This window comes from Solanum lycopersicum, chromosome 6 (assembly GCF_036512215.1).
Source record: "Solanum lycopersicum chromosome 6, SLM_r2.1".
NCBI lineage: Eukaryota > Viridiplantae > Streptophyta > Magnoliopsida > Solanales > Solanaceae > Solanum > Solanum lycopersicum.
In genome coordinates this window covers 297864-312218 of record NC_090805.1, presented here as the reverse complement: position 1 = coordinate 312218, position 14355 = coordinate 297864, and the positions used below count along the sequence as shown (strand labels likewise).

The 14355-nt window shown below is 30.1% G+C and overlaps 1 protein-coding gene across 1 annotated transcript; it reads right to left on the bottom strand.

Moving 5' to 3' along the window:
* Positions 1-2084: 2084 nt before the first annotated feature.
* LOC101253690 (exocyst complex component EXO70H1-like) lies at positions 2085-4298 on the bottom strand. The gene has a single exon (XM_004240558.5). It carries the CDS (start codon positions 4039-4041, stop codon positions 2245-2247), a length of 1797 nt encoding a protein of 598 aa, XP_004240606.1. The 5' UTR covers positions 4042-4298; the 3' UTR covers positions 2085-2244.
* Between the last annotated feature and the right edge of the window lie 10057 nt (positions 4299-14355).

The following is a 14355-nucleotide window of genomic DNA, read 5'->3' as shown; positions in this document are numbered from 1 at the left end:
GCTTGCCCCTCTCTCGCCCTATCTCAATCACTTCTCTCCCAATGTAACTATATTTCAAAATGTATGTGGTGCTCACATATATGTATCTAGTGTAATTTCATATATCTATATCAGTTCTCTCACTCACCTCTCTCTTTATGCATGTATCTGTATTTCAGAATGTATCTAATATCTTTGGCACATGTATCTGACTTGAAATCTGAAGGAGTGATGTATCTGACTTAAAGTCTACTATACAATTATTATTTAGTGTAGCAATATGTATTTATTTCAAACTATAAATTAAATTAGCATTCATAATAGGAATATTTGGTTTTTGGGCCGGGTCATGCTAGGGATTAAATATTTTTTCCTTATTTTTAAGAATCAAAATGTAATTTGTTACAAACAATTTTGCCTCAAGTATGACAATTTTTGGTTACACAAGTGTTGTTATTAATTTTGCCTCAAGTATGACATATTGCTTGTGCTTGTCAAGGCCTAATTTTAAAATATTATAGTTCAAGAATGTTTCTTTATGTTCTTCGATTGTACGGTGACAACCAAGAAGCATTGCATATTGTCGGACTTTAATGACTGAATCAAACATATTGAAATAAATTATCATTCTATTCCTAAAACTACTTTTTCTAGTTATATTTCCACTCATAGTATCTTTAATTAGGTGTCACATTATAAACACTTGGGGTATTGACTATAAACAAAATGGTTATATGTATATTTGGTAATATATATGTGTATATTATAAATTATGATTATGCTAAATATAGGAATTGTTGGCCTCATGTATTAGGATTTGGGTAGGGGAATTAGGAATTCTGTTATTTTCTTGTGTATAAATAGATAGTATAACTAATAAGATGGGGTCAAATTTTTTCCAACTATATATTATGCTCTCATTCAATCTTTGAATTTTTTGGAAAATATTTTCTTCCATATCAAACATTATTAGGTTTTCTAATTATCCCTTTAGAAATATAATGCATCTTTTTCACCCAAAAAAAATATATTTAAGAAACCTATATTGTATTGTAATGTATTACTAATATCTATCGAAGTTTAAGGAGTTTTATTTTTTAAATTGAGTGCATGGGTAAGGAAAATAGGCGAGACAATAAGGTGAAAATTGGATTTTTACTAATGAAATGAAAATTTAAATAAATAATCAATTGAGCTATTAATTTTTTAAAAAAAAATATATTAACATATCAAGAAAAAATCTAAGATGGATCACGAATTTTCATTCAATTAAAAACGCTTGAGTTTCTTCTTTTATCACTATATAAGCACACGTAAACATATAATCATTAACATAATGACGTCCATATGAATTTATTTCTTAGAAAAATTATATTGTCTTTTATATATATATATATATATATATATATATATATATATATATATATATATATATATATATATATTTGTGGTAATAATAATGACATCCTGTTGAGTAAACAATCCTTCACAACATTTTATTTTTTGGAATTTTTTTTAATTAGTTATTATTATAAGCTTAATTATGTCTCGTTGTTATGGTTTTCTTTGTTTTTCTATTCAATTTTAAAAAGAAAAACTTATTCTTGTTAATAAATTTCTAATTTCAACTTTTTAGCACGACAAGTTTAAAAACACAAAATAAAAAAAAAGTTTGAAATATTTAACATATCTTTAATTTTATTCCAACAAAACTTTATAGAAAAATATCTCGAAAACTCTATGAAGATCACATTAATCTCAACGAACGAATCAGTATTTTATCACAAATCACAAATTTCATGTTTAACGAAATATTCATACGAAAAATGACAATTAAAAAAGTTTTTTTTATCAACCACCATCTACTTCATAAATTCCTAAAAAAATCTTGGTTTATCTAGGTACTATCTAACATGTCATGCCAAAATTTTACTACTATTTAAAACCTTTTTTTTTCTTTCTCAATCGTAACGTTAATTTTTTACCTATTGAAAAGAACATTTAATATAAGAAGCCGTCCAAGTTTTTAATTTTTTCGTTGGAATTAGTCAACTACTCTACTAAAATAATATACTTAATACAGTAAATAAAAACACACAAATATGTAAAGACAAAATGATTTATATATTTAGTTTTGTTAGTCTGTGCCATTCAATAGAACGTTTCTATGCATAATTAATTACATACAAATTAACAAATCATTTTTTTTTTGTTTTATCTACACAAACTCTTCTCTTGTCTAGTAAACTTTCAAATACACATAATTTATCGAATTTGTGATATTGATGTTGACACGGACATTGAATATGACCCACTCCACCCCATACTAGAATCTGAAAAACTAGCACCAAGAAATAAATCCGATAAGTAATTTTGTAAATCATCGGGGGCATATCGGACAATTGACTCCGTCCCTATGTCTAGTTCTCCCTGATACATCTCGTAAAACGCCTGATATATTGAAATAATCTTACTAGCCAATGATATTTTGATGTGGTCACGGAGTTTCGGGTCAGGTATGACCCATGAAGTTTGTTTTCGATACACCTCTTCAAAACTCGAGTTGAATTTGATGAAGTATTCCTTCACTTCAGACGGTGATATTTCAATCGTAAGATTCTCGGGTATTGATGTAACTACTTTGCTCCACCCTGTCCTCTCGTACTTTGACATATACTCTTTCACCTTCATTTCGTGCTTTGAAATCCATTCGGATCCAAGAAGAAGCTTCAAGTTCGATTCCCTAACCTTCAAAACAACGTAGTTTAAGTTGTTCGCTAGGAACAAATAGGACAACCCTACATCCTTATATAGTTGTGCTTTACCATCGAGTTTACATAGAAGGACGAGCACGAGCCACGTGAGCCGTACCACAATGGGTGAGGACGGAGAGTCCCCGTCCCCAGATGTAGGACTCAGGTAGCAAGACTCCGACAACATTTGTATTGACATTGGAGAGTAATCAACAATTATATCAGAAATCGCGCCACTATAATCACCAAGGAAAACAAGATAGTTCATAACATATCGAGTTAATGGGTGAATTCCACCACCAACCACCACCTTCGAGGAATCTTTTTGAACGGCGATTTCAAACTCAGACAACATAGCTCTAATGGCATCACCGAGCTTACTCAGTGATGCCATTGCCTGAGCTTTGACTACCGCCATTGAATCAAATGTGAATATCGATTCGAGCTCAACCCAGAGCTCACAAAGAATCTCATACATATCCAAAACTCTAAACATTTTCTCTGGAGATAACTTTTTGAACTTCATTACCATCTCCGGGAACAAGAACAGAGTTAAAGCACCATCGTTAGAAATCTCGGAGAAACATGAATCTCTAATGTTAACAGAGGAAGAGAATACATAATTACAGAGTATTCGTTCTCCGCGAAACAGAGCATTGACAGCAATCTTAACAGAACTTAACCAATTCTTGATTTTCGCTTCCATTAATTCCCAATCCATTTTCTGAACTTGGTAAGAATTCAATTTTTCAATCCCTAAGTAAAACAGAGTCTGATCGATCACTGATTTTCGATGAACTTTGTACAATTTTACACATTCTCTTCCATAACCAGCCGCAATCATACAATCAGCAATGGCTTTCAAATCAGCCATGACAGATTCCGAAACTTCGTCTTCCATAGATGATTTTGAAGTTCTTGATGACGACATTGTTTCGTGATCAAGAAAGTAGCTACTACCCGATAAAATGGTGTAGAATTCTTTCTGGAGTCTCTTAATAGCAATTTGAATGAGATTATGAGCTCGAACGAGTAGTTTAGAGGTAGATTTATCTTTAATAACGAACTGCATCGCGTGTTGTAAGTCGTTAACTGATTCAAGAAGGTGTTTGGCTTCTAAAGGATTGTCGCGAAAGAGATTCGCGACTCTGTTATAAGAGGTAGATGTAGAGATAGAGGAAGCGTTGAGATCCCATTTGTTGATAATTGATTGAGAATTTTGTATTGTTTCTTCCATTAAAGATTCACAAAAAGAGGTAGATGATGATGATGAAGATGATTTTGATGATGAGAAAAAGGGAGTCTTCATTTGTAATTTGATAGTTTTTTTTTGTTCCTTTGGAGAGAAATACAGAGTAATGAGATTTGTTTGGAAGGGGGAAAGGATGAATATATATAGCGTTAAATGTTAACAAAAGCGCGAGATGAAGACAAGATTTGAAGTTTATGAGTTCGATATTTTAACTTTTTAAGTTACTGGTACGAAAGTAGGCCCTAGCTTCTCAATAAGTCATTCAATGAACTAACTATACTTAAAGATGTGAGCTATACCTATTTCTTCTTTTCTCATCTCTTCCCTTTCGGGAAATCCTTGTTGATCCTTCTCTCCTCTTGCTCGACCAACCAACTTCAGGCCTTGATTCGTCCTCCGCAAGGAAGGAACGAGTCGGTTCCCCTTTCCGTCTGAACAGAATTTATCAACACATTAATTTCGCCTATCATCAAAGCTACCAATTACGAGTAGTATCATATTTTCACAAGTTTGTTATCAGATTATCACGTATTCATCAATTATTTATTAAAATACATTTCAGTTATATCAGTTATTCCCTTCTTCCTATTTGAAATATCTAGAAAAATGAAACTACCCTAAGTATATTTGGATGAAAAAATACATTATAGTTTATACAACTTTTTTTAAGAAAACTTAATATTTAAAATATATATTTTAAAAAATATTTTTTTAATATCATTATAAGAAGTTGACTGAGATGAAAAGGGGCAAGAAAATAGCTTAAGAAAGATAACGCGGTCCCACTAATTTACTTTTTCCGTCTCAATTAATTTATATGAATCTGTTTGCTTTATGCAAATGATAGATGTAGATTTATAGAACGTATGGTTTATAATTGAAATGTAAAGTTCAAACGAAAGATGCAGATTTATAAAACAAATGGTTTAGAATTGAAATGTGAAGTTCGAATGTAAAAGTGTATGTGTAAGATGTTAAATTAATTTTTATCGTTTTAATAATATTTTGGCTATAAATTATATTTTTTAAATTATTTGTATAGTAATTTATATTTTATGATTATCATATTATTATTTCTTTGGATATCGTTACTATTTTACTAATTAGTATTTTTCCTCTTTTCAATATTCTAATTCTTGTATCTTTTTAGACGGTTCAGAAAAGTATTTTCATCGCAAAAGATATTTTTTTCTTTGGACAAGAAGAATATAATTTGGATTTAATGGTTGAGGAGATTGCCGACCCAATTGCACTTTTATGAAGATTATACAATGCTCTTTTAACTCGTTAAAATAAATATTTAAGGAACTTAAGTATGACAATTCCAATTTGACCTATCTTATGTCTAAAAAAAGGCAAAATTTGTTGTCATGTGAAGCCAAATGCCAATAAAATTGCATTGTTTTTGCTATGCTACTCATAGTATGGAGGTTTGGAAACTAGGTCAAAGACATGATGTTATCAATATTAACGCGGAATCAAGATGTTAAAAATGTTAAAATAATTTTATTTTTATTTTTTTAGCAAATGTTTCCAAATATTACGCTTCCGTTTCATCATAGATTCTGAAATTGAAACTTAAAATTTTGAGTTATTGAAGTCGACATTTTTGAAACTTGATGTTGTGTTTGGACATGCATTTTATTTTGAAAAGATTTGAAATTTTCTAAATGAAAGTAATAGTGGAACCAGGAATTAAATAAAAGGAGACAAAATTTTCTTTTCAATTGTGTTAAAGATGTGCAAAATTAAACAAACATTCATAATAACAAATGTTTTATAACCTATTTACACCACATAATTTTCTGTTGAAGAGTGTGTACCGAACCACCCTTTGCGTAAGGTTGCTTTGCTCACGAGTGAAAGTAAGACTAGCTTTTAGGAACATCAAAATATTCGAAGATCAAATTTTTAAAATTAAATTAAATTTCATGATCAAATATAAAATTGAAGATAAAATTTTAATATTAAAGATAAAATTTGGATAAAATCTTATCCAATACCTTGATCAAAAGCTAGTAGTAACATATATTTGGAAATTGAAATTTGAATTCACACTGAAATCAATTACTTTGATCAATATATTTTTGGATTCTACTATTTTTTTTTCAATGTAAATAACTTCTTTTTTTAAAAAATAAATAAAATATCATTCAATGTTCAGATTGACATAAATAACTTTCTAAAAAGGTAATCTGTTTGTTGCATTATGGCTGTCAATTTGAGAATCATCTTATTTTAGGCAGTCATTAATAGTACAAATGTGTGAAAATTAGACTTGGAGTGTGTCAAAAATCCTTTAAAAGTAATATTCTAGAAATTCAAATTAAAATGAAGAGAGTTTCTTGTAAGATTGGTGTGAAATAATCCTTTATAGTATGGGTTTTTAGATCCATTGTGGGTTTTAATGTATAAAAACATGATGGAGAAAGTTTTTAATTTATACGAAAAGTAAATCGTTATATTATTAGGCCATATTATTTAAGATAATTGCTACTTCTGTAATAAAATTAACAAAAAATGCTCGAAATACTCTTGAACTATTGGAAATTAGGAATGTTCAAAATCGAACTGTAACTGATAAGTCAATCGCAACATTGACTTGTTGGTATTGAGTTATCGAATAAACAGTTAAGGAGCGGATTAAAATTTTATAATTAACTGCTTATTATTGTGGGAGTAGATCTTTCAATTTCTTTATCGGGTAAACCGTTAACCCACTAAGAGTTACTATATTTACATTTTTATTCTAGGTATATCAGCCTCATTAAATATTTGTCATAATATACCTGAGTAATTATATATTTTCCTTTATTAGTCCCAACTCCGTTAAAATTGTAAAACCATGAAAATCAATTTACTTTTTTATAATTATCAATTTATCCATTTGATCTTGTTACTGCTTAAAAATCATTCTTTCTATAAGGTGCGTCATCGCAAAAAAATACCATAGAGATTAGAGGTTAGTTGATACACTATTCAATAACAATCTAATAATTACTAATATGTTACCCTTGTAATATGTATAGTTAAGAGTCAAAATTTTATACGATACATCATTATTTTATTGTCGAATACCTTCTTTGAAATGGATATGAAAATATTGCTTATAGTATTCCTTTTAGATAATTCAAAATTCTTGAACTAAAAATGTACTAGTATACTATTTTTATTAGTATTTCAATATATTCTTAGTCCTAACTTGTGGTCAGTATGGTGTAGCCCTAACTAACTAGAAGAGGAGTCATATATTAATTCTTCTACTATTAATTATATAATTATGTAATACAGCATGGTTTAGTGTGTACTAGCTATAATATAAATTTATTTGGTCTAATACTATAGTATAATTTGACACGTGAAGTATTAGACCACTTCAAAGCATATATTTTGTTATGACATGAGACTTTTTCCACTCGGAAATTTTAAGCCTAATGGACCATGTTATACTTTAATAAGCCAGCATTTTGTTCATAGATTTAATTAAAATTTGAACAAAAATGAGTTATTTGAAAAATAATTTTTGAAATTTGAAGCTGAATCTGAATATTTTTTTCATGACAAGGAAAATCAACAATCGCTATTTGCTTCATTACAATAAGACACGAGAGGTAATCACTACTAGATAAGTTTGGTGCAACGAATTTTACTCAGAAAGTAAATCTCCCGCTTTTACTGGTAAGAAGTTTCCAACTTGAGACCTCTAATATGGAAGTCACAATCAAACCACTGAGCCACCGGAAGGTTCTAAACATCAATTTTATTTGGGGGAAAAAAAAAAGTTTGTGATTGAAAGTGAAATTAAACCTTGAAAACTAATATAAATTTTTTAAAATTGATCAAATTTTTTGAGAAAATAATATATATATATATATATATATATATTTAGCTTTCGTATAGATTTGGAGAGTGTCATCACGCTATGGACCAAGTTGCTATAACCGCGTCCAAACATAATTGAGTTTGAGGTAATTCTTGTTGGAGTATTTAAGTATGATAGCGATATTTTGCTACTCCATGTTTGTCAACTTGTAACATCTAGGTGGTGTTTCGTAGGAGGAAAATATTTTTCAATTTTTTTTAATTGTTGGTCAGCTTCAATATTTTCAAATAAATTTATTTTTCTTGGATTTGAGAAAAAGAACTTTTCTTTATAATGTAAGAAAAACATATCTCAAAACTCATAACTAGACCTGGATCCAATCTCTAACTTGGAATTGACTATCAATCTCGATTCGAAACCCAAATTTCTGACTTGAGTCCTGAGATCCAACCACTACTAGTGATTTGATTCTTGACCTTAATCGTGGTTGGGGTTGAGTCTTGGGTCAGGAATCGAGAGTCGAATCATGTGTTGAGGTTAGGAGTAGATTTTTATTGGGTCATGACCGAAATTTGAGCCTCGGGTCAAGAGTTGGATCCTAGCTTAAGGTTGAGAGTCGGATCCTGAGTCGAGGTCAAGATCCTGATTTATTCAGGACTCTCAACCCTGAATCTAACTAGGAGCCAAACTCCTCACCCTGATCTAGTATCCAACTTTAAACTCCCCACCCAGGTTCATATTAAAGGGTGGGGATTCAGATATGGTGTTATATATTTATCGAAATTATACCTAAATTCTCTTGAAACAATACATTTGTCTTATTAATGAAACAACATAAAATAAGTAAGACAATCACTTATTTTGCCGTAATATATTTCTCCCTCGTACCAAACACACTTGTGTTCAATAGAGCAGTGGAGTTGCTCATAAACTAATCCAAAACATATCATTATTTTAAAAATAATTAAATTTATTTTACCTCCTTAATCTTTAAGGGTGAAAAATAATACCCCTACACTTTTTAAATGGCAACGACAACCTCCTTAAATAATATTATATTGTTGTTGGAAATTTTCTTTTACAAAGAAAAAGTGAAACTGCTTTTTCCTCAAGGCATTTTTTATCCAAAGTCAAAATTCATATCACCTTGGCTAATTTTATATAATATAAATAGAACACACATAACTGAAACTCTTTCATCTAATGTATCTTTAAGAATAATCCATTGAACTTATCACACAAGGTTTACATTTTTTGTTGAAAGCAGAAAAACGAAACTCACATACTGTTTTGGATAATATAAGAAATCTTTGAAACATTTTTGAACGAATTTAGCATCCATTTGAGATATGAATGTAAAAAAATCTAACTTAATTCAGGTGAATGTAAAACTCTTGCAGAATATATCACATTGCATACACGAAGACAGATATTTCGATATGAATATTATACTTGTAAAAACTGATTTCGAAAAACAGCTTGGGCAGTCCCAATTGTTGATTTATATATATATTTACACTCTGCATCAAATGGTTTCAAATTCTTTTATTAACTTTATGCATTACTAATACGTTGCTTGACGTACTTTTTCAACCTATGTATACCAGCATGGTCAAAGAAACAATGGCTCCGTTAAAAATTTGACTCATTTATGCCATTGTTGTTAAAGAAAATGCTCATCCATGCCATTTTTTATAACTCCGGTTTTGCAAAATCATTTTTTACACACCAAACAATATTTAACACTTTTTTACTGGTATTTTTGGATCAAATGTACATTTTTTGCTTCTACATACCTTTAGAACAACAAGAACACCAAAAACACATAAGAACATTAACAATTCCCAAAATTCAAACTTATTTAATTCTTCATGAATTCAGCTCAAATTTCAAGAGTAGTTTCACTCCGAGCTAGATACCAAAACTCAATTTCTTTTGAGCTCGAATTCAACCTAACTCAACTAGATCCAATTGAAAGTTTTTCAAAGTTTCAAACTTCAACATTCTTTAATGACATAATACATAAATATGCCCTTTAACTTGACTTCGAATCATATTTATGTCCTTCAACTTTGAATATGCACGAGTAGACACTTAAACTTGTATAAATTTGAACAAACAGACACACATGTCCTACACGTCATTCTACATGTCATTTTTTGTCCTACATGATGTCCTACGTGTATTGTGTCATGTTGGACTCATGTGTTTATTTACTTAAAAGTTGGATAAATTATGAAAGTTGGAGGTCAAAGTTAAAATTTGAAGCCAAGTTTAGGGTCCAATATATGTATTATGCCTTCTTTAATGGTAGATTCTCCACAACTTCAAATCATTTGAAATTTTGGACATAAACTCAAAATACAGTCAACAAAGATCTAATGTAAAAAACTAAAAAAAAAATCAAAGAAAATTTTGAAATTTTGGGATCGATTTTCGTTTTTTGGAATATATTTTTTAAATATGGGTGAATTGTTTGAACTCTACAAATGATGTTAGAATTTTCGTTTTTTTTTTTAAAAATTAATGATGTAGACGGAATTTGAGATGATTTAGTGAAGAATTGAAGATGTTGAAAATTTGAGAGTTGTTTATGTTCTTCATGTGTTCTCGGTGTTTTTAAAGAAAAATAAGCAAAAAATATACATTTGATCCAAAAACACCAATTGAATCAAGTTCAAATATTTGTTTTTGTATATCAGATCTCTCTCTCTCGCTTCATACAAGTATAAATTATACAATGCATTTTGTGAAATTTGTGTTTGTACAAAGCGAGAGAGAGAAAGACAAAACAGAACTGGCAAAAGAAGATTTGTATTTGTATATCTACAAGTGTATAGAATGAAGATACATGTATTTGTATAATTATAAGTGTATAAGACGGAGAGATATATATATGTATTTGTATATACTGTCTTCTCACTTATACAAATACAAACACAAACTATACATTTGTGTTTGTATAAAGTGAGAGAGGTCGGGGAGAGATGACATGGAAAAAAAAAGAGAGTGACTAGCCAACTTTTGGAGAGAGGAGAGAGACGAATGACAAGAAGTTTGCTACGAATTGAAATTAAATGAAATATAGTTATAACATTTATTTTGAATTAATAGTGTGTTATAATGCACAATTTTCGCTTTGAAAAAATTACAAAGATCTCTACACTCTCCTATTCTCGGATACATCCCTATGCTCAATATATTCGAGAATAGAAGAGAGTAGAGATTTTTGTAAATGTAAACTAACTGTCTAAAAGGCTCTACTAAGACGAGTTCCTAAGACAAACCCCTAATTGACTCTTAACTTTTTAAAATTTAAAGAACAATATTGAAGTAAAGGTAGAGGTCATCCTCGAATAATGGAGACTCATCAAAAGTTGTTACTATGTTAATTGAATTTGTACTAACCACAACCCAAGTATTGAATGTTTGAGCCTATATTATCAAATAATATAGGTAGAATGTATGCAGTTAGTACATTGAATGACTAAGTAGGATATGCATAATGATAATTGACATGCTGGTTATAAAGTCACATCGAGACATTGGTCAAGTAAATAGCACAAAATTCTAGCAAATATTGCAATGATATAACTAATTACTAGGTTATGCAATAAATGAAAGACTGAAGTGTGGGAGCACTAAAACTGACATGTAACCATGTGAGATACTATATGAAGTTTGATGTTATAATCTCCATCAAAAGGGCACAATATACTTTACCAAGGTATAAAGGTTGATTCATGAATCCGCTAAGCTAAATGTGGAGATAATTTACCAAGGTAAAAAGGTAACAGAAAATATATTTGGCAAGACACTATTTTGACATGAAATGACATGAACAACAAATTGGAAATAATTTGAGATATTTTTGTAATTTCTCTGGAAAGCTAAGGGCGATTGAGTAAGTTCATTTATTTCTTGTATTCAAATTATATTCAAAAGTAAAACCACCACTCTTTAAAAGTAAAATCACTTCAAAAAAGTCTAACTTATAATTATTACTTTTCAGTTCACACTGTTCAAGAGGTGACTGACTATACTTGTATGACTCCATTTATATTGTGTCATGTGGAAGTATTGGGTTCCATTTCAGAAAAATGACCCAAATTTTTTGTTCTCTCTTCTTTAAACGATTTTTTCTCTTTCTTATTTTTTTTTACTTCTTTTTTTTTTAACTTCTCTTTTCAAATAATATTCCAAATTTCTCTACTTCCATACTTATATAATTTTGAAAATATGAAATTCAAAAGAAAATATTCATTATATTTATAACATTTTTATATTATTTTCCATCTTAAAATTATTATTTATATTACTAAAAATAGTTAGATAAAATTATTTGTTAATTTACAAAATAGAATTAATTAAAATTTTATTTTATTTTACTATAACATTTTTTCTTTTTGTAAGTGTAATTAATTTATAAATTTTAAAAAGTTAAAAGTAAATTATTAAAACTCATATTTTATATATGATTTCTTACGAAATTTGTAAAAAAAAAAAAAAGCATAAATTTTTATACTAATTTCAAAAAGAAAATATTACGAAAAGATCATCAATGTTCTTGACAAACAATTACATAAGTTTGATACTAATTTCATGAAATTAAAAAAAAATGGAAAGCATCTATAAATACCTATATAAATACATATTGTATCCGTCAATTTATACGATATTTTTTGTTCTTGAAATTCAAGCTGGGTGAAATTTTTCATTATTTTAACTTTTTTTTAATTTTCTTGCTATTTAATTTTTGTGGACTTCACAGAAATATACGATAATATAAAAATTTGTTAAGGTACATCTATATAGGATCCTTCAAAAAATAAATTACGCATTATCTAAGAATTTAATCATTTTAAAGAAATATGATAAATTATTTTCAACAATTTTGTTATTTTCTTATAATATTAAAAATTTAACCACAATATATTAAGATCTTGTTAATATTTGATTTTAAAAAAAAAATACGAGTCATATGCATTATGGCTCTGCATATATATTTTCCAATATTTTTATTATAGACTGAACATAAAAATCAGATGAATCGAGTGCTCATTAAATTAGTTTTAACGCTTATATTATCAAATAAATTCATTGGTATGCATTTTTTTCATGTGCTTAACTGGTTTGAATTTAATTGGGTTCAATAATCTAACATATAAAATAGCATATAAATCGAGTGTATCGTTTAATTTTTTTAAAAAGCTTATCAATCACATTCATTGGTGTTTTGTCATATTCTTAAATAATTCAGAATTAATTGGATGCTGTTATGAAAATATATAAACAATGAGAAGTATAAAGTAGAGAGAAGAGAAATATTTCTTATTCATCTTGAAGTATATTTAGGATTCATAGATCTTCTTTCGACCCATTTTCATGGTAAAACGCGCCCCGAAGAGCGCATACCCCCATTTCGATGATTTTCATGTGCTATAGCAAACCATTTTTTGGGTGATCCGAATTCTAGCGTCAAAAATGTCGAATTTTTTTCGGACGTCCGTTAAGACCTTGTCTATGCAGCCGGTTGGCCCTCACGGCCAGTCCGACCCATTTTCAAGGTCAAACGAGCCCCGAAGCACGTATATCCCCATTTCCATGATTTTTGTGTGCTATAACAAACCATATTTTGGGTGATTGCGACGTCCAAAATGTCAAAAAAATTTGTGGACGTCCGTCAAGACCTTGGCTATGCATCCGGTTGGCCCTCACGGCCAGTTCATCCCATTTTCAAGGTCAAACGAGCCCCGAAGCGCGAATACCCCCCATTTTGACGATTTTCGTGTGCTATAGAAAATCATTTTTGGGTTATTCGGATTCCGACGTAAAAAATGTCAAAAGTTTTTGTGGGCATTCGTCAAGACCTTGGCTATCATCCAGCTGGACCTCATGGCCAGTCCGATCCATTTTCAAGGTCAAATGAGCACCGAAGCGCGCATACTTTCACTTTCGATGATTTTTGTATGTTATAACAAATCTTTTTTTGGGTGATTCAGAATCTGACGTCAAAAATGCCAAAATTGTTTATGGACGTCCGTTAAGACCTTCACTATGCGGCCGGATGGCCCTCACGGTCAATTCGACCCATTTCAAGGTCAAACGAGCCCCAAGCGCGCATATCCCCCATTTCGACGATTTTCGTGTGCTATAGCTAACCATTATTTGGGTGATCCGCAATTGGATGTCAAAAATGCAAAAATTGTTTATGTACGTCTGTCAAGACCTTAGCTATGCAGCCGATTGTCCCTGACGGCCAGTCTGGACCTTTTTCAAGGTCAGACGAGCCCCGAAGCGCGCATACCCCCTATTTCGACGATTTTCGTGTGCTATAGCAAATATTTTTTTTTGGGTTATCCAGATTTCAACGTCAAATGCTGAAATTTTTTGTGGACGTCCGTCAAGACCTTGGCTATGCAGCCGACTGGCCCTCATGTCCATTCCGACCCATTTTCAAGGTCAAACGAACCCCAAAATGTGCACACCCTCCATTTCAACAATTTTTGCATGCTATGGTAAACTATTTTTTGGGTGATCCGAATTCC

Bases quoted from the DNA above. Each gene is read 5' to 3' on its own strand.
- LOC101253690 (XM_004240558.5), bottom strand. From the start codon at position 4,041: ATGAAGACTCCCTTTTTCTCATCATCAAAATCATCTTCATCATCATCA.